Genomic DNA, 20638 nt, shown 5'->3' with positions numbered 1-20638 from the left:
AGAAAGATATCCACGAATATAGTTTGAAGTGTTCTTACCTTGTGTTCATCTTGTTGTTGTTTGAGTGAAGTAAGTTTCTCACGCGGTTTTGTCTGGTCAACTAAGAACTTCTCAACTTCCTGAAGCCAGGCCGTTTTCTCTTTCACTCTTACCAGAGCCCTTACAACTTCTTCGTCGGACGCTAACATAACCTGTCCGGTGACTGGATCAATTCGAACCTTGGAGTTCATAGTCAGAAACCCTTCCGCCATGGCGTCACGAAGTGCAATCTCCTGACCCTCGGGGGCGAGGAACACTGAATTTCGGGGATTGATTTTTCGTTCATCAATCAATTCCCGCAAACTGGACTCGTTTTCAATATATTTCTCTGTTGTTATGCTCGGGTCAATCAAGTCCTCTTGTATGGCTTGGGCAATAGTCAACGGTTTTCCACTGCTTGAGTTCAGGAACTTTCCAGAAACGGGATCAAATTTCCCCTTCGCGATAAACGAACCAAGGGTAGCTATATCTCCCGTCTGATGATCTACAAAGAAAGTATAATCAGGTTTTATAAGGCCTTTATTGGTAGCTTCTTTAAGGCAGAGCGGCCCGCCAGTCTCAGGGGAACTCATCTGGCCGCTTACGGGATGGATAATGCCGCCGTCTAATTTCTTATTCAACGACATTTCGTTTAAAGCACCGAACAGTTGCATCACAATTGGCGTCTCTATTTTCTTACTTTTAGCTGCTTTAATTAAGGGTATCGATTCTTGTAGCTGCTCATTGACATAAGCGGCCTCTGGTATATTCAGAACACCCGCACGCACCGCTTCGTCGACAGTAACTACATCAGAGTTTGGCATGTGAACGCCTCTGATGTCAGTATTCATGCAATGACGAAGGTGCGTCAGGGATTCCGAATCGTCAGCCATTTTCTTTGGGTCGATGTTTACGCGTATGAGTTTTTCAGCGGCGGCCTTGCTAAAACACAGCTCTTCATTCGTGTCTGATCGGACGTATTTGCCGGTGTCAACATCGTATCGGCCGCTGTCGATAGCATCAGACAAACTTAATATTTTATTGGAAGGCACTTCGTAAAAGTAGGTCATTTCTGGATTTAGGATCTCTTTTTGGACGGCAGCGTGGAGAGATAATGTCTGACCATTGGAAATATCAGTCACCAAGCCGGTTTCAGAGTCATACACACCTTGTTCTATTAAAACCCCCAGGCTGTTTTCTTCGTAGGCAGATAGGATCTCTTTGAGGACATTAGGTGAGATTAAACCCTTTGCAGTCGCTTCTGGTAATGACAGTGTTTCACCATCAAGAGGATCATATGCGGCTTTCCCTAAATTCAGCACACCTTTATGGTACGCGTCGTCTATCGTTAAAGTTCGTTGTGAGCGTGGATCTTTAATACCTTTGAGACTGAGGTCAATATTACTGCTCAACTTCTGGTAAAGAGCTATATTCGGATCCGGTCGATTCTCCTCGTCGAGGTCACAATTCAGTAGTGCCGCTTCCGTGTGAGCTGCGATATATTGATCTTGTTTAACTCTCAGTTCTTTGACGGATATCGTGTTCATGTCGTTCTTATCTAAAGTCGGGTTGAATATACGAGCGTTGAGGAAACCTTTGGCAATTGCTTCTGACACTGGCATCGTCTCGCCCGTCACTGGGTTTTTATAAACTCCGTTTGTACCATCCAATAAGTTATCGTGAAGTGCCCGTTTTAAAGAGACCGTATTTTTCGAGATCGGATTGACCACGCTATCGATGATGTAGGTAACATCCTCCAGCTGAAAGTGGGTGAACGTTCCAGGTTCACTCAAGTTGGCTATGACGTCAGTTTCCACTTGGATGTAACCGTTCTTCATTGCATCTAAGATGTTCATCTCTTCTCTAGTTACTGGGTTGATGTACTTGGAAGCTCTCATATCTAGGATGCCCGACGAAATGGCTTCTTTCACGCAGACAATTTCACCAGTGCGAGGATCAAGTATACCTTGTAAAATAAAAAATAAAATAAAAAATAAATAAATAAAATTAAAAAGGACAAACAACAATTCAAACAAGGAAACTAGAGAAGGAATTTCGATATGTTTAAATATACGACTATCATTTTATTTCAACCAAGTCTTAACTCTTCACCGCCAGATTGTTTTATGTAATAAAACATTTTTTTAATCAAGAAACCCACACGTGACAGAAGTTAACATGCGACTGACGCACGAACATAAACAAACTCTTCATTCACTTGTTGAACCATGCATAGATCTGTAGTTTGAAGACCAGCTGGGCTGACAAACCATAAGAGTAAGAAATATTGTGTTTTTGAAAGGCAACTTGAAAATACAATTTGGCGGTACAGGGTTAAGTATGAAAGCTAAACAATCGTCTATCAGGAGGATTAGACACAACATTGGGTTGAGAAAAGTGTTGCTGTGGAACAAACTGGATTCGAACTTAGCACACCCAGGTTTTCAGTCCGTGCCGTTAACCACTTATGAAACAGTATTGTTAAGAAAATATTTGGAGATAAGTTAACTGAAATATATCATGTAATTATAGCGAGAAATGTCATGAACTTAGCACCAAATCTGTTTCTCTTTGAGACTCGAATACGAGTTGATATAAAATCAAAGTTTCTTGTTTTAACAAGTCAGAATTTCGTGTTCCTATTTACTTGCCTCCCCACGAGGGCAGAGTTAGACACAAACTCGGGGTTGGAGGAGAGAATCCAGCTCCCTAAAAGAGGCACTGTAGATAGGAACCAAAATAAAAATTGCATCAGTCTAGAAAGATTTCTGCACTAATCGAAGACATAAAAGGTGAAGTGCAGCACTAGAACAGATACTACACCCTGATTGTAGAACTTAGTGTTTTTTTATCTGCCATTATTAAAGGGAAATTATTAAATGATCTAAATTTCATTTGTTATAGTCCATATTTTAACGGGAAACAATATTATCTCGTTTTTTTAAACTGAAATATTTGGAGATAATATTTATAAAAGTCAAGCAACAAAGACAATCTTAATAGGAAACAATATATATATAAAACATCAGTTTTAAATGTTCAGTATCTATTTTAAACTAGCCGATGTGCCTTTTTTGGAGGTGTGTGTTGAGCAAAAACAAAAATGTTAGTAGGCAGGCTCGAACCCATACCGTGAAGGAGGAAAAATAACGTGAAATAGAAAACATGACGTCTTTGCTGTTGCGTCCATCGCCAAACCGAAAGTGGCGAAGGTTTAAATTACGGCTAGTCAATCGAAAAGGGATGGCTTTCGAAAATATCGGCGAAGCAAGCGACACCTTGTAGAAAAGTGCCCAGTTAAGGATGAAGGAATAAATGGTCTTGGCCAAGTTTTCGATATTTGTCATTCGAAAGATCGAGCTTCTAAACGATACCGATCTCGTGAAAATCTGTCGCCTCTGTCGAAAGTTGTAAGCAGACATACAAACATACATATTACTTTTAAACAGACAGGTGAGTTTTATATTATAAATTAGCGGCAGTTACCCGGCGTTGCCCGGGTGTTTGGAGGTGTGTGTGTGTTTTTGGGTAAATGAAAACAAAAATCGTTGGTTGTTTTAAAAAAAAAAATAAAAAAAAAAAAACGAAGCCTTGACGCGCAGTTGGAAAATAATAAAGTGTGAAAAAAAAAAAAAAAAAAAAGAACGTGCGACTTGGTAGGTGCCAGTTTTTAACGAGTCAATGACGTCAACTTTGAATGCGAGACTGTGTTTTATTTACCGCGAGTCTGTTCGCTTCTTTTTTATACGAAAAAGCTTAATGCACATGCGGCGATCGAAAATTGTTGAATATTTATCTTTTCAAAGTCGGGCAAATTAAATAGACAGGCGACCTCGGTTGTTAACTCGTAGATATTATCATCTAGGCGCGATATAAAAAGTTTTAAGTTGTGAGGCAGCCGATCGGTTCTCGGAAAAAAGCCTTTCTTGAACATACACGAAAACGCACACACAAAGATTTTCGCTTTTATATTTATAGATGAATAGATACTGCATTTTCATAATTATTTTATTTATCCCCTCTTCCAGAAACTTAAGTACAAGATCATATCGGGGTTTGATGTAAGTGTTTCTGTGGAACGATTGGTTTTGTTTTTAGGCATATCAACCCGTTTTTCGGGTTATTTAATGCCGAATCTAGTAATTTTTGAAAAAAATGTTTTTATGCTTTAAGTTCTTTATATTTTCAAATATTTTTCATAGTGTTTGGTTCGGTTGTTTTGTAGAGGAAAACAATTCATTTATTTTACAAGGGATCACCACTTATAAAGGCCCGAAGGTCATTCGAAAATAAGGGTTTATGAATGTTGCGTGGTAGTGTAGTAATTGTTAATGGTGTAAATTGAGTAGAATGTGATTATTTAAGTGTGCTGTTAAAAAGAATTTGTTTATATTGAACTTGAAGGCTACCATATTGTAGTCGGCCGGGAAGCAGGCCAGCAGTTCAAGGAAAAAAAGCTTTGTTCATGAAATATGCATTTAGATTTAGGTACATATAGAGAGTGGGAGAGATTGCTGATAATGGTTATAGTTAGTCGAGTGTTTTTTTTGTGAAAGTACAGTAAGGGGGGACCATAGATTGGAGCGCAGACGAGGCATAAAAATAATGATAGAGCAGACACAGTCTAGCAACGTATCTTCGGTGGGAAAGAGGTTGCAGGGAAGAGAAAAGGGTCATCACCTACTAGGTTTCAAAGCCAGATTTGAACCATCAAGGAAGGGTAGGTAGCGCTTCTTTATTTTGCAAAGAGAAAGCAAAAACACATTTGGTGCATTTTAGGCCAGGAAGCCAGTATCTTCAGGCATCAAATCTGTGGAGCGAACTTGACTAAAACTTTGCAAACCCTAGTTTTCAGTTAGCATCGTTAAACACTTCTACAACAGTATTTTCTAAGATAATTCGGCATAATTTAGCTGAATACTATCAAGGGATTATATAAAGAAATGCTATGAACTTACCGCCAACTGGAATCGAGCTGGAATCTATATGACTTTTCGAGACATCCATACAATTCTGTTTGTGATCAAGACAACCATTCATATCAACTTCATCTTTATATTCCACGATGACATATCCGCGGCTGATAGCTTCTGGGATTGACATACTGCTATTCGTTTCTGGATTATTGTACGTGCCACGGACTTGGTCGAGGATGCCGTTCGAGAAAGCCTTTAACAAACTCAGCTTCTTCTGCGTGTTCGGATCGAGAACAGCTGTAATGACGAACGACTTCATTTCACGACTCTTTATCTCCTTGCCTGCCGCTGAGTTTGCCCCGTCGAAGGCGTGACCATTGGTCAGAGACTGGCCGGTCTGTAATTTGGTATCGATCACATTCTGCTCCAATAGGTTTATTGGTGAAAATCGTTCGCAGATGTAGATTTCTGCATCGACTCGAACCATCGAGGATTCTTTCGTGTCTTGGTTGATCTCGACTGGTTTCGCTCTGGAAAAAAAAATCATTATTTAAAATGCAATTGCCTTTGTACGTGTGTTTGTATATCCAGTACAAAAACAAACAAACAAACAAACTACAAAAACAAACATCCACAAAGTTTGTATATTCTTGCTCTGAAAAAATATCTAACATTTGAAAATATTCGTTTTTTGGAGTTGAATTGGTCCAAATTTCGTCGAGGAAAGACCGTTTTTTAAAATATTTTTATACAATTTTCAATGTTATCTATTCTATATAGGAAAAGTGCGGTATTTTTGATATATGAGAGAGGGGGAGAGAGAAATGGGTTGGACGAAGTGAAAGAAACGGGAGAAAAATATGGGAATTTGGGGAAGGGGAAAAGATTGATGGGTGCAGAAAGATAGAAACTTTAATATAAGGATGTTTTACTTACACACACACTTTCTAACCCATTCTATTTTTTATGGTTCCAAGCAATGTCCGATAACCCTGCTAGTAAAAAATAAAAGCAATATTTCCCTGCCAACTGCTTTCAAACAAAGGTGCGCTAACTGGAGTGATGGCTGAGGCAATATTTTATAAGTACTCTGATTATAGCAAGCCGATCGATATATTACATTAAACTGACCTTGTGCCAAACTCGAGCAAAATACAAAGTTCAAATTGCAATAGAATAAACAAAAGAGAGTTTTAAAATCCAACCAAAATATTTCTTAAAACAATCAATTATTTCTTCATGTGGTGTTCATTGAAATGGATATTTACTCTATATTCATAACAGTATAAGACAACTTCACATACGTGTGTATGTATTTTTCGGGTCAACGTAACTTTCGTAATTACATACTGAATTAGTTTATTAATTGAATATTTATTGGAATAAAAATGCAATACCTCAAAAGTAAACAACATTTCAAAAAGTCCTATTTAAGAAAATAAATAAAAATAAATTACAAAAATAATCGACCAAAAATCACTTCGTAAAAAAGTAATCTATTTTAAGATTTAGTTAAGACTATCCTGGGTACCCGGCGTTGCCCAGGTGTTTGGAATGGTGTGTTGAGCAAAAAACAAATCAGTGGTAGTAGGCAATCAGACTCGAACCCGTACTGCGAAAGAGAAAAATAACATGAAAAAAAAGTGACGTTTTTGCTGTTGCGCCCATCGCCAAACCGAAAGTGACATAGGTTTAAATTAAGGCTAGTCAATCGAAAAAAGGGGATGACTTTCAAAAATATCGACGAAAAAGCGGTTCCTCTTTGTAGAAAAATGTCCAGTGAAGAAATTAATGTTTTTAGCCAATTATTCGATATTTTTCGTCCGAAGGATCAAGCTTCAGAACGATACCGATCTCGTGAAACCCCGTCGCCTCTGTCGAAAGTTTTAGACAGACGTGCAAACATACACACATACATTTAAACAGACAGATGAGATTTATATTATGATAAAAAAAAATGGATTATTTCGTGAGGCCTCATAATTGAACATGGTTGTGTAAATATTTAAGACTAAAGAATAGAAAATTATTTAAACTGATTTTAAATTTTTTCGCAAATCCTCATGTATTAAACGATTGGAAGTTTTAAAATCTTTTTAAATCGAATAATTTTATTTGGTTTGTTTTGTAACCTTTTTAACTGGATACGACGATTAAAGCGCATTTCAGTCAGTTGATATTCTAAATCGTTAATATGTACTTAAACAGAAATGTCAATATTCATAAAATAAGCTAATATTAAGATAAGAGCCTTTGAGGACTTATGAACAGAAACTGTAGCATATATTTAATATAGCCGATACGAACAAGGTATTGCTCACTGTTGCTGCTCATAACGCTGCCAACTTGTGGCCTGTACCTGCGCTGGTAAAGGGACGGTAACTATTCGAAAACAAATTATTGTAGGTAGTCATCCGGGACAAGCGAGTTACATTACGGCCGTTTATGCAAATCGTTCGTTGTTTCCAATTGATAAGATTTTGGGTTCGATATCAACAGGTTTATTTCGACTATTCAGCCAAGGCTAGTTGGTTTTAGCTATAACCTCGTTCCCCATTGTGTTAAACAGTGATCGCTGAAGTGATACTATTGTTTAACACATTCTTGGCTGGTTCATCCATCGAAGTCAAAATTTCTTTTATGGAAATCGCTCCAGACAAGGCGTGGATCCACTTGATGCAAGGGGATAACAAAGTAGTACTTCAACGTCAAAATTTGACCACAATAAGGAATAGATTCCGATACAGAAATAGGAATTCTTCCCTCTTTGTCAGAAACATTGCTCCTAGATTGTGAGGATCAAAGAACAAAATACGGGAAACGAGGGTTTAACGCATTTAAAGTCTGGTCAAGCTTCGACTTTCTGTATGTCCAGTTTGTTCGATCGCGTGGGAAACGTAATCGATACCCGGAACCAATTTTATTTCATAGAAAATTTGAATACTAAGATACGCACATTTGAATATTCCGCGCCCCGAAACACGTTAACTTTGGCTCCAACCTGACGAATATTCGAAGTGATGTGACGTTCATTTAATATCACACCAATAAACACTTCTTCCGATGCTTATATAGCTGGGGGGGGGACAGGCGAATGTAGCAGTAATTCTACAAACAACTTCACCTCAAAGAAGCAAAAGGTTAAAAGCTTCTCTCTGCTGCCATTGCAGGAAAACAGTAGAAGACACAAGAAGTGTGTCGTGTTTTATGGAGAAGGACGAGATAAGCTACGTCAAGTAGCGAGAGTTGCTGGACATAAATGGCCAAACTCTAAGGGAAAGAAATCAGTTTTTCGTTGATTCATGGCGAGTAAACCTCCATCAACAGAAGAGGTCCAGTAGTATGAAACAAAAGATTTCAAATAAAAAATTTCAAAAATCGTTTCAAAGTGGAATGAAAAAAAAAAGAAACTAATATTTGTCATGTCACACAAAAATGAATTTAATCGTTGATTTTTTTTCCTCGACATTAAAGCCAATGTAGTCGAGGCCGTTTCTAAAAATGGCCTTTTCATTGTTGATTGCAGTCCTTTGCAGTTCTAGGGGGGGAGTGTACTCTTTCAAGTTTTACCTTCTTTATTTCAGAAGGGGTTAGTTTTATGCTAATAACTTGGAGTGCCCTTAGCGGGAAATACTGACGGGGTATACTCAGGCATTTTTTTGTAGGCTAGAGTGCTCTTCCACGAGGTACGAGGCTGGCTCTTCAATCACACTTTTCCATTCTTGTGTTACATCTTCCAAGATAATGCGATGCGTATTATTTTTATTCCCAAAACTCATTTGTTCATACGCATTTAAAAGTTTCTTCACATGTTCCCACGTGGGGACATTGTCATCAAGAGGTTAAATCTATCAGCGAAACAACCAATTACCCAAGTAGCTGTAGTGAAGTAATAGCCTGTCACAGCAACCCCTACCTCACTCGCAAATAAAATTAAAAAGAAAAAACGAAAATAAATGTATCCTCATTTTAAAGTCAGTCCACGCCAGAATAGAAAAAGGCTATTATTAAACCCGTCCTATCATCTTCTCATCGCCCCCCGTTCACCTTTATAGGTGCAGGCATACCCGGTATGTATTAACGACCAACCAGACAAACGCGGAAATCCATACGATGCCATTTTTATCACCTGCCCCACTTCGTGCACCTACCCCCTCATCTCCCCTTGTCAGTTCAGAATTTAAATTAGACTTCGTTTTTTTTCTTAACATGTGTCTAGTCAATTAATGCGTTTAATAATGAAAATGTAATGTCAATCGGAAGCATCACATACCGACTGATAGACCGACCGACCGACCAAGCCTCTCACACAAATATGAGGAAACATTTTTCTTTCTTACTAAGTGTTTCTATTTACTTGCCTCCCCACGAGGGCAGAGTTAGACACAAGGTTGGTTTTTAATGTGGGGAAAATCCAGCTCCCAAAACGGGGTACTCTTGATAGGAACAAAAATAAAAATTGCCTCAGTCGTGAAGGATTTTCCTCCACTGACCGAGAACAGAAAAGGTGAAGTGTAGCATCAGAACAGATACTACACTGTGATCTTGGCCAAAAGGTGAAACGAGTTGTGTCTAGTGATTGTCCACTGGTAAAATCAGACGGAGTTCCGCAGAGTCAATAGTGACAAGTCTATACTTATGCAAAATAAGGTCATTGCTATTTTTTAAGATTCAATTTATACAGTATCTTTTGGGTAATATCACTAAATAAGGTTTGCGGGTGATCTGAGAAAAATAAGCCATCCAAAATGTTTCTTATATTATTACATGAGGAATCATTTCGAGTGAAAGTTTAATTTATTTTACCCATATAAACTAGAGAAATGCACTATTAAAATGATTTTAATCGTGTAAGAATCAAGATGGAAGTCATCAGCAATTTCGTAGAGCATGAAGCAGTCTTTACCTTGCGATCAAAATCCAAGTTCGAGTGAAACGGAATGAACCGAGGCAAAGCTTACTAGTCGGAACATGACAATTTAAACAACTTATTTTTACTTATGTAAAAAAAAAAAAAAAATAATAATAAAAATAAAAAAATAATAATAAAAATAAAAAAAATGATTTAAACTTTTAAACAATTTTTATTTTAAATTAATTTTTTAGAATGATAAATAATTTAAACAACTTTTTAAAAATAAAATATTTTTACATGATAATTTAAACAACTTTTAAATAAAAGCCCTCCACGTCGCATTTAAATAATGGGTTTCTAAATAACGTTATTATCTCAGCACGGTCTGTATTCTGCATTAGTACAAACACGTCTTCCGAGAGTGCCAGTATAGTTCACTTTCAATAATTTGTAAATCTTTTGTATTATCGCAACATCCGTTTACTATTGGTTTATCGCTTATAATAGCCCTTTTTCCAAGAATTTGAATAGTAATAAGTTTACCTAGAATTCCAATATTCTCGGTGCCCTTCCAGTGGAGGTCGAGAGGGTGCTTTTCTTACTTAGTCGTTCTAACCTCCCTGACCATTCATGACAATTTTCTATAGCATCGAACAACACTTGTGCCACCACGTTTTTTTTTATGCTGTCTGGTCTATTTTGATCAATAGATTGCCATCTTGAGTTCTTTTTAAAAAATTTTTTTTTTTTAATTTAAAAAAAAATATTTTTTTTTGTTTAATGGAGTTGAATAGTACCTTTTCTATCAGGAAAGGAGACAGTCTGGACATTGTTTTTTCTCCCATTGATTCTATGACGTAGAATCTTGGAAAGTTGGTACAAAAGTTTGTGTTTTCTTCTTCATCACTGTCTGTGTTAGATTCAGGATGAGGTCTTTTTTTTTTTTTTGAAACCATATGAATTTTTATGTTGATTCATCATCCTTGCTCCCCACCCTCGTCAGAGGCCTATAGTGGGAGATGGTTGGGGGAAAACCAATTCGCCCAATCATCTCATGGATACAAGGATGATAAACTCAAACGGTGAGTGTAAATGCTTGTGACAAGTTCCTTATTTCCTTGCCCCAGCAAGGTATAATAAAGCGGTTTGTTGTCGGTAGCATCTGGTTTCACTATCTGATTGACCCTGGCCATAACCTAATATTAGCATGCGTGTGTGGGTTTTTTTTTTTGGGGGGGGTATGTGTGTGATACATTTCCAATTGTTTTTTGTAAAGGTTTACTATTATCAGGGCTTGTCATGACTAGCCAATTGATTGGGTTGGGTCTCCTCTACCGTCTGTCTAGCTAAAGTAAAGACCAAAGTGGAGGGTTGCAGACTCACAACCACTTGGATCCAGATTGTGAGGTGTCCAGGCACAAGAATCCTGTTCTAGAGTATTACTGGTCACCACCATTGGCCAACAGGTAGCCCCATTGAGGTACTTTTATCTTCTGCAAGGGGGTAGTCGGTATATTCCTGGAGCCCCACTGACAGGGCCGTTGTGTAAAGCTTTTAGGTTTCAAGTTCCTCAAGCATTTATTTGTGGTGTTTGGTTTCGTCATTTTGTTTCTATGGTACATTTGGGTTATTCATGCTGCATCCAGTCGTTTTGTGGAAGGTTTTTATTTATCAAGTTCTTTGTATCTTCATATACTGGTTTGTAGCATTTGGTTGTCTTGTAGTGGATTTTACTGCTTATTTTCTCCGCCTTGCAAAACATGAGTTTTGCAATGGGAGAAGGAAAAAGGTTATAGTATTAATATTTGGTACATTTTAAGTTAGAAAATCAGTCAGAAAGTAGGAGACGGAAAAGGTAGGAAAAGGTGGGCTGTTATTTTTGTAGAACACAACAAGTTCTGCAAAAGAGAATAAAAAATAAATACATCAACGTTAGGTGCATTTTGTACCAGGAAGCTAATATCTTCAGACAGCCTGCTCTGGTAGCACCAGTCTACACTGATGGTGACTAAGTAGTTGACGACATGAACTAACACCCTGGGTATATTAAGCTCGAATCCAGTTCGTTCCACAAAAACACTTTCTAAACTGGATCTTGTGTCTAACCTCATAGATAGGTTGGTTGTTTTTGTTTTACGGCATATCAACCCTTTTCAGGTTATTTAATGCTGAATCCGGTGATTTTGAAGAAATCTTTAATAGAATATATTTGTTTTTTGCAAGTCAGTTTCTATTTAACCCATAGTTGGGACCCTAACAGGTACTACCACTTCGGGTCAGAGTGGACCTGGGAGCAATGGCAATTAAAGGGTGGCTCCACACTCCCCAGAGCCCGCAAACTGGGGCCTCACCATCGGATATAGTTTAAGGTCATATCCAGGACCCTCATAGATAGGAGATAAATAATATATTTACACTAACAGTTTTATTGGTTTCATGCAATAATCTTTCTATTATTCTGATTGTATTTACGTGATCAGTTATGTTGACTTTTGAACTGAACGACTTGTCTTAAGGTACGGTTTAGAGCATCGGTCATGACCCAACTTATTTTGTTGAATTCGTCGTCTACAATGCGTTTCTTTTATTTATTTATTTTTTATTACATTTTTACCTCAAACAAGGCACAGTGCCACTTTGATGTAGGAGGCTATTATGAGGGACATAAGTTGAAGGGATACTATGCAGGGAGTTGAACAGCAAGCTGTGTTCACATTACACTTGAACTTCTGCATGTCAGTACAGTCGGGGAACCAGGAACATGGAAGGGAATTCCAAAGTCAAGCAGTTCTGGGAAGAAACTATTCCAGTAGAAGGCTTTCTTACATCTAGGGATCTCTACTGTGTAGGGGTGGGACTTTGCTGCTTTACGAACATGCATGCGTAACGTAATACATATTTGTTCATGTTTAAATTTTTAGCCTTGCAGCAAACATGTCTTCATAGCTCAGGCATTAACGTCAAAGGAAAAAGTAAATCGTAAGCTAAACGTTTTGTTTTCAATTCTCGGTGGTGGTGCAGGAGTCATACTTTTTTAAAAAACTTTAAATCATTACTATATATGGAGTCCAACATAACATAATGAACATAAAATCTGCATTAATCAAAATATCATATTTAAGCGTATTTTACAACCGGGCAATGCCAGGCGAATCAATTAAAAATTACTCTTCTTAAATCGGTAAACATATTATATTAGAAAACAAAACAATTATAAATTAATTTACATTTTTTTTTATTGATATTGTCAGTTTTGTTAAATTTAAAATGCCAGACAGTAAAAAATTGAATTTTTATAAGCATGACATATAGAGAGTGTTTAGTTTAGCAATATTTTTTGGTTAAGTTTGATTTTTCATATTTTGTAAATTTATTTATGATTAAAACTATAAATGAATTTTCCAATTTAAATATGACGAATCGAATTAAACTCAGGGTGCAGTCACTGCAGTGTTTAATATGACAATGCTATTATGGAGATCAGACCAGTGTCATGTTTGTTGTTATGAACTGATATTTAAATGTGTTTTAGACCAGAATTAGATGACGAAATAGTGATAAAATATTTTTCCACAGCCAAACAACATCGCAGCTCACAAGACATTATCTGTCATGTGTGATGTGATGTGTGTGTGTGTGTGTGTGTGTGTGTGTGTGTGTGTGTGTGTGAAATAAATTTGGATGCCACACAGATTTATAATTTAAGAGGAGGGGTAGAATTAGAGGTGAAGAAAAAAAAATATATATCTATATATTCTTTTTTAAGGGTAGAAGTTTTACGAGGCCATTTCGTCATTCTCAATGGAAACATTTAGAAATAATACTCAATTAGATTAAAAACGTAATGATGACGACAACATTTAATATGCATAGAACACGCATTTGTGCCGATAAAGTTTTCAGGTGCCGTCGCTTAAATTATGACAACGAGGCTACATTTGTACAGACGTCTAACTGAAAAAATAAAATAAATAAATGCCACTTAATATTCTCCGCCCCGAATGGTTTTTCTTTAATTTAAAAACTTAAAAGTTCAAATTATTATATCGAATTAACGCCAAATTTTCAGACTATAAAAGTGTAACTCCCTTACAAATTTCGATGTTTAATTTTAATTTGCTATGCAAGTTTAACGTAAAATCTTCCTCTTATTCAGCTTCGAAACCCGAAAACATGTTTGTGAACGGATTTATTTTGCCTAAAATAAACGCTTAAAAAATCAAGGGAGATAACTTTATTTTTACATTTAAAAAAAAATCATAAATTAATTTTGTTTTCTTTTCAGAAGTTATTTTTTATCACTTGAAAATAATCGATAATAAGTAAATAAAGCATAACTTTTTTTTTTCTTATAATCGAACAAACATTTTACAAGGCGGAAACAGAGTAATTTTTTTCAATAGAATAAATATACGAATTGTAAGCAAAGTATAGTATCCGTTCTGATAAATTTTCAGTTGTCGGACTGAGGAATTTACATGATCTCCTGTAGCAGATGTCTCCCTGGTTTTTACTTTCGCTTCTCTCACTCAAGTGCCCCTATTTAGAATTCGACAATTTTTTTTCTACTAAAACAGTCATAAACTATGTTTGTTTGTTTTTTTAAATTTGTATATTAACCTATTTTAAACTGATATAAATCATTGCACAATAAAAATATTCAAATTAAAACAAATCATTTATTTTGAATTATTTATTTTAGTAAAAATTCTAGTTTTTTTTTTACTTGATTACTAAATTTAAAAAGTTATTCTAGTAAATTACCTAACAATTTAATTAACAAAAATATCGTAAAAACTTAACTTGAAAATACTATTTAAAAAACAAAAAAAACCAAAAAAAAAAAAAACACAAAAAACAATTATAAACTCCCCAAACTTTTAAAAACTTCCATCAAGTAAAAATGATTTTCGTTTTAATTTAATAATTTTATTATGAAATAATTTATATCGGTTTGAACTATGTTAAACATAAAAAAACAGTGAATGATTGTTTAAGTAGAAAAACAAAACAAGTCCACGGCACTCCACTGATGTCGGCTTGCGTGCGTTCAGCGAATTCGGAGCGAAAAAAGCGAAAGTAAAAACCAGGGAGACATCTACTACAGAAGATCCAATTTACCTTGTGACTGATAACGGGCTTATTGCTACTCATTTGCCACACCCATAATGGGGAATACTGACAGAGCTGCTCAGGTATTTTGTAGGCCAATATGCACTTCACTTAGTGCACTTGCACTGGTGCAGGTGCACTGCACACTGGTCAAAAAAAAACAAAAAACAAAACAAAACAAAAAACAAACCTCATGTCTAACCTACGAAAGAAATTAAACAAATAGATCACCATTTATCCAGCACGATTCTGGTTTGATTGTTGTAAATAGTTAATATGTTTAATACTGAAGGGTAGACAAGACTAGCAAGCCTTGGCGGAGCAACTAGAGACAAACAAACCTCCGAAATTATACCAATATTTCTTTACTTATCCGTGCTTCTTTCAAATCGTCCTCGGTGTCTCCACTCGACTCAAACAATACCGAATCAGAAGTGCGGTTGGAGATTGTGCAATCTTTGTTTCACCATAGATTACGCGCATAAGCACGCTTACAGAAGGATATCAATTATCCATGAGGATTGAACTAAGCCAATAAAATATTCATTCGATCTCGTAAAATGATAAATAATACTTCAGCTGGCCATGATGTTCATATGTCATTTGTAGTATCAGCAGTAGACAGAGTTACCTCCCTGGAGTCGTCAGTCGCGTGCAAGCAAACAGTTTTTCCATCAGTAGAAAAATACTGGGAAAAATGATATTTTCAATAAATTAGTTTTGCTACCTACACACAAGAGTCGTTCCAAAAAGGCCTATTCTTTTAAAACTCAAAAACTAAAACGTTGAATAACAATGAAAACTGGAGTAATGCCATTAAAACGAGCGAGCTTTTGTGCTCCAGAATTTATTTTCTACATTTTTCTAAATGCACTGTTGGTGGCTCAGCTGTGTTTTGCCTCTCACATCTCTCGCCACTCTAAAATCGACAAACTCCGCCATATAAACTGCATTGGCCCCGTAAACCATTAACAGGCGTCAGTGAATGTTGAGCGGTTCAATTTTTTTTGTGTGGAGAAATCAATAACGCATCTCTGCTTTTAATGACAGGAGTTCTTTTCCTAGAGTCTCACACTGAGAATATCTGTAACAGAGAGATGAAATTTTCAGGCCATGAATGCATAAGTTCAGTCATCATAACAATGCAATTGGCAATCCTCTCCGATTCATTTGTACAGAATAAAATAGGAGGCATTACTTTTCGAATGTGTGTGTGCAGTCAGCACCAACCCTATTCAGGGTTTAATCGGCTTCCTCCGAAGGAGTAACTTTCATGGGAGTATGAAACTGACAAGCGGTCCTCAGTCGCATGTATATCCCCGTTAGGGGAGATGATGACGTTAGGTTTTTGACACTTTTTGCAGGGAGGTGTCGACGTCCTCCTACATACAACACCTGGACTTCCCAAATTGGTCACCCATTTTAGTAATGACCAGGCTCAACGTTGCTTAACTTCGGTAATCTGACTGGAACCAGTGTGTCAACGTGATTATGCCTTTTCAAATGTCCTTCGTACTTATCTACTAACGCACCTAGAGACATCACAATGTTAAACTACGACAAAAAACTTGTGAAATGGTATTTTCTCTTTTCTAGATTCAAATATGTACGAATGGAGTAGCTACTAATCAAAAGAATCTCAAAGTGTAGTACTTGTTTTGTTTGATTATAAAATAATTTAAACTTTTGTCTGAACCTAAACTGCCACTCTTTCAGGGAGCTGAATTTTTTCTGTTATAAATTGATCTTGTACCTAACAATAGTTAAATGTTACTTCAGGTAACCTCACTAGGAGAAGTGTACCATTCCTCACATGAGCTTGTTTATAGATGTGCCAAGGTGATTTTACCTGAGATTTGAATATTTTGAAGAATTAGTCATGGATTACTTGTAAAGTGAATTATTCTTGCGTCAGGTTGTCCTAACAAGCCTTTGAACAAAGAGACAAAATGCATTCAAGGATGGCGAGTACATAATTCAATCAACCGGTAACATGGCCGTTACTTTTAAACCGTGTTCGTTACAGTTCATAAATCAAAATAAATAAATCAGACTACGCATTTTTTGAAAGTGCAAATGAAATGCATTTAATTGCGGTTCTTCCAAAACATTTCATGATTTTTCCAAAGTCTCTTTGCACATACATGTGATTTTCTTGAAAGTCTGTCACCGCTATACAATGTGGGTGACAGCCAGCACTTTTTGTGCTTGACCTTCACACATCCATCGTGCCCAGAATACACTTTGCTTCTCGTTTTGACTATGAGCTGCCCCTTTGGTTCCTTTTGTTTTGCAAACTTGCGCTAATTTGCATATGTGCTTTAACGGCAGCTGCTACTAGTATTTTCGCTAGGCGTCTATCCTTTGGTTGCTACTATTTTCACACGTGCTCATACATGTTGTTAAACCCCCTTAGATAAGTGTGTATGGAATAATAATATATAAAATAGGTCAAGTGTTAGTCTCAAACAACCCTTTTTATTTTTAACTTAGTCATGTTTTATTAAAAAAAAAACCCAAAAAAAAACAAAAAAAAAAAAACACTAAACAAGACAAAAACAGAAAAGAGATAACATTAAATAATTTAATCATAGCAAGTTGACAGTTACACGGGAAAGAGTCATAAATTGCTTTTACGGAATCCATGTTAGATTTTTCGATTAAGTTTTTTTAAGGTGACACGAGTGATGCGTATGAAATCAAAGATAACCATCGACGCATTCTTAACTAAAAGTAAAAACATTTATGTATAAAAAAAAAAGAGAGGAGGTTATCTCCCTTATGATTTCATATTTATCTCCTGTCACATTGGAAAAAAAAAAAAGTAATCCACACAGCAATAGTTTTGCATGTACCACTCAACTTTCTATAAGAACCGAAATCTTTTTTCATTTTTTTTTTATTTTAAATGAAGATGAGCAACAATATGCAAATGAGTCATATCTTCCATTATGTTAAAGTTCTAATATTTAACAATTTCAAATCAACAAATGATTTCACACGGGTCATGTGTTGTGGAGAACATCATCTACGTTCTCAACCTAGTAAGCATTAACCGGCCAGGATTACCATGCACACTGTGTGAGAAACCTACTTGGTTTCAGGTGTTATTTCCAACTTTGTACTTCTAGACTAACTGTTCTACCAAAGCTCGAGTTCAGTGTACCCTACTTATTACAAAACTAATAATATATAATAAAATATTTATACTAATATCATTTAGCTACATATTTGCAAACATGTTTCGGTCAGAGCTATAAAATAAAACTGTAGGAAGTGTATTTGCATTTTATAACTATCATAAAATGCTGTTTCATCTAACGCCATAACCAGGAAATTCTTAGCTCAACTGTACTAGTAATTTGCTAATATCTTTCTTTTCTCTGAAGAGAAAAATAGCATTCTTTGAAACTCCATGGATTAAAGATTTCTTAATAAAGTTTTCTTTGGAGTATTCTGTGGAACCATAAAATTTCTTGTAAATTTTAATTTAGAGACTAGATTTCTTATATATATATATATGTATATATATATATACACACACACATACATGCATACAGGGTGACCCCCCCCCCAAAAAAAACAAACAAAAAACAAAACAAAAGCTAAATGGAGGCAATCTGGAACATATGCTGAAGAACGGGGAAAAAACGGCCAAAGACCCTAGTGTTTTGATGTGATGTTTTTAATATAATAAACTAGTTATGACCAAAGTTTCATTTCATTCGGACAAAACACTAAGAAACAGGACCTAATTAGAGTTGGGGCCCGTTTTTTGGGTCACCCTGTATATATATATATATATATATATATATATATATATAACTACTTCGTTTAGTCACATAAATATATCTGTACGTGATGTTGCGAAGCTAATCAAAAACCTTGATTCGAGTAAAGCAACTGGCCCTGATGGTATTCCAATTATAGTACTCAAAAAACTTCAACCTGAATTAGCGCCCATACTTACAAAACTGTTTAAACGGTGTCTTAAGGAGAATAGTTTCCCATCTCCCTGGAAAACCTCATCAGTATGCCCTGTATTTAAGAATTCAGGTGATCGCTCATCCCCCTCTCAGTACAGGCCAATAAGTCTCCTGTGCGTCATGAGTAAGTTGCTAGAATCTGTGTTAAATACAGAAGTAATCAAACATCTCAACAAAAATAACCTTCTTAGTGACACTCAATATGGTTTCCGTTCTGCTAGATCTACAGCAGATGTCATTACAGTTATATCGCATAGGATTAGCAAATCTCTCGACGGTGGCAATCTTTCTAGAGCAATTGCTCTTGACATATCTAAAGCCTTTGATAGGGTATGGCATAAAGGTTTACTTCATAAGATCGCTAGCTATGGTATAGCTGGAAAAGTCTTCTCAATTATTAAATCATTTCTTTCTGATAGGTTCATAAGAGTAGTAGTTGAGGGGCAAAAATCAGAAGCTCACAGTATTAATGCCGGTGTCCCTCAGGGATCCATCCTGGGCCCAACTCTTTTCCTGATCTACATTAATGATCTTCCAAATCATATCCTTACATCATTTGTAGACATTTATGCTGACGACACTACCATTTATGGTACCACATCTAAGACAGTAAACGAGCAAGTTCTCTCCAATTCTCTCTCCTCTGATCTTGAGCACGTAGTACAATGGGGAAAGGAGTGGCTGGTTACTTTTAATGCATCTAAAACCAAGCTTCTCTCTTTACATCATCAACATTCTAATCCACATTTGTCATCAATTGAAATGAATGGCTCTCGTCTTCAGGAGGCCTCAAGTTTTGACAAGCTTCTGGGCTTGACCATTACTCCTGATCTTAAATGGAACACGTATATCAAATCTGTTGCCAAGGCCGCTGGAAAAATGGTGGGATCTTTCTATCGATCCAGTAGATATCTCACTGCTGATGCTATTCTCTACCTATATAAGAGCCAGGTACGTCCAAGGATGGAATACTGTTGCCACATCTGGGCAGGAGCTGCTAGAAAGGACTTGTCCTGCCTTGATAGAGTTCAAAATAGACTTCGTAGCCTCGTAGGAGATGTCCTTTTCTCCTCCTTGCAACCTCTATCTCACAGAAGAGATGTTGCGAGTTTGTCTCTGATGTATCGTTATTTTCATGGAAAGTGTTCAACTGAGCTTCAATCTTTGGTCCCCCCTCGCCAAACTTTCACAAGAAACACTCGTCTAGCTGTAAACACTATCAATAATTTCCCCCACTCTTTATCTGTGGCTAAACCTAAACGTAGATTCCATGAACAAAGCTTCTTTCTTAGAACTGCACGCCTGTGGAATTGTCTTCCGTTTTCCTGCTTTCCGGCTGACTACAATATGGTTGTGTTCAAGTCTAAAGTAAATAAGTTCTTGATGAGCCGTTCCATATAAGTTATTAAATTTACCAAATTTTCATTACTAATGATTACTATATTGACCAATTTCTACTGTACACTCTTTAACCCTTATCCTTGAGTGGCCTCTGGGCCTTGATAATGTGGTGATGCCTTTGTAAAAAAAAAAAAAAAAAAAAAAAAAAATTAATATACGAAAGTATAAATTTATGCGTAAACTTTAAGTATTTACTTCAGTGCTCAATACGTATCTAGAGCTAGGTAGTAAGTTATAAAATATATATGGCAATTAAGCTACACAGAATATTCTGCGTTTCATCCATGCTAGGATTCTTCAGGCTTATGTGACTAAACGAAGTAGTTTCTATATATATATATATATATATA

The 20638-nt window shown here is 36.3% G+C and overlaps 1 protein-coding gene across 12 annotated transcripts in view; it reads right to left on the bottom strand.

Annotated features, from left to right (window-relative positions):
* LOC145286342 (microtubule-actin cross-linking factor 1, isoforms 6/7-like) overlaps window positions 1-20638 on the bottom strand; it is a 770369-nt gene that overhangs the window by 339060 nt on the left and 410671 nt on the right. For all 12 annotated transcript variants that reach the window (XM_080135266.1, XM_080135265.1, XM_080135270.1 and 9 more), the window contains exons 15-16: window positions 4977-5464; window positions 39-1984 (exon numbers count right to left, since the gene is read on the bottom strand). In XM_080135266.1, the coding sequence (XP_079991392.1) occupies window positions 39-1984; window positions 4977-5464 (2434 nt within the window). The remainder of the gene's footprint in view (window positions 1-38; window positions 1985-4976; window positions 5465-20638) is intronic.

The sequence above is a fragment of the Euprymna scolopes genome, chromosome 10 (genome assembly GCF_053919585.1).
Source record: "Euprymna scolopes isolate OS-2025 chromosome 10, ASM5391958v1, whole genome shotgun sequence".
Classification (NCBI taxonomy): domain Eukaryota; kingdom Metazoa; phylum Mollusca; class Cephalopoda; order Sepiida; family Sepiolidae; genus Euprymna; species Euprymna scolopes.
Note: the sequence above shows the minus strand (reverse complement) of the source record. Positions and strands in the feature narration are given on the sequence as shown.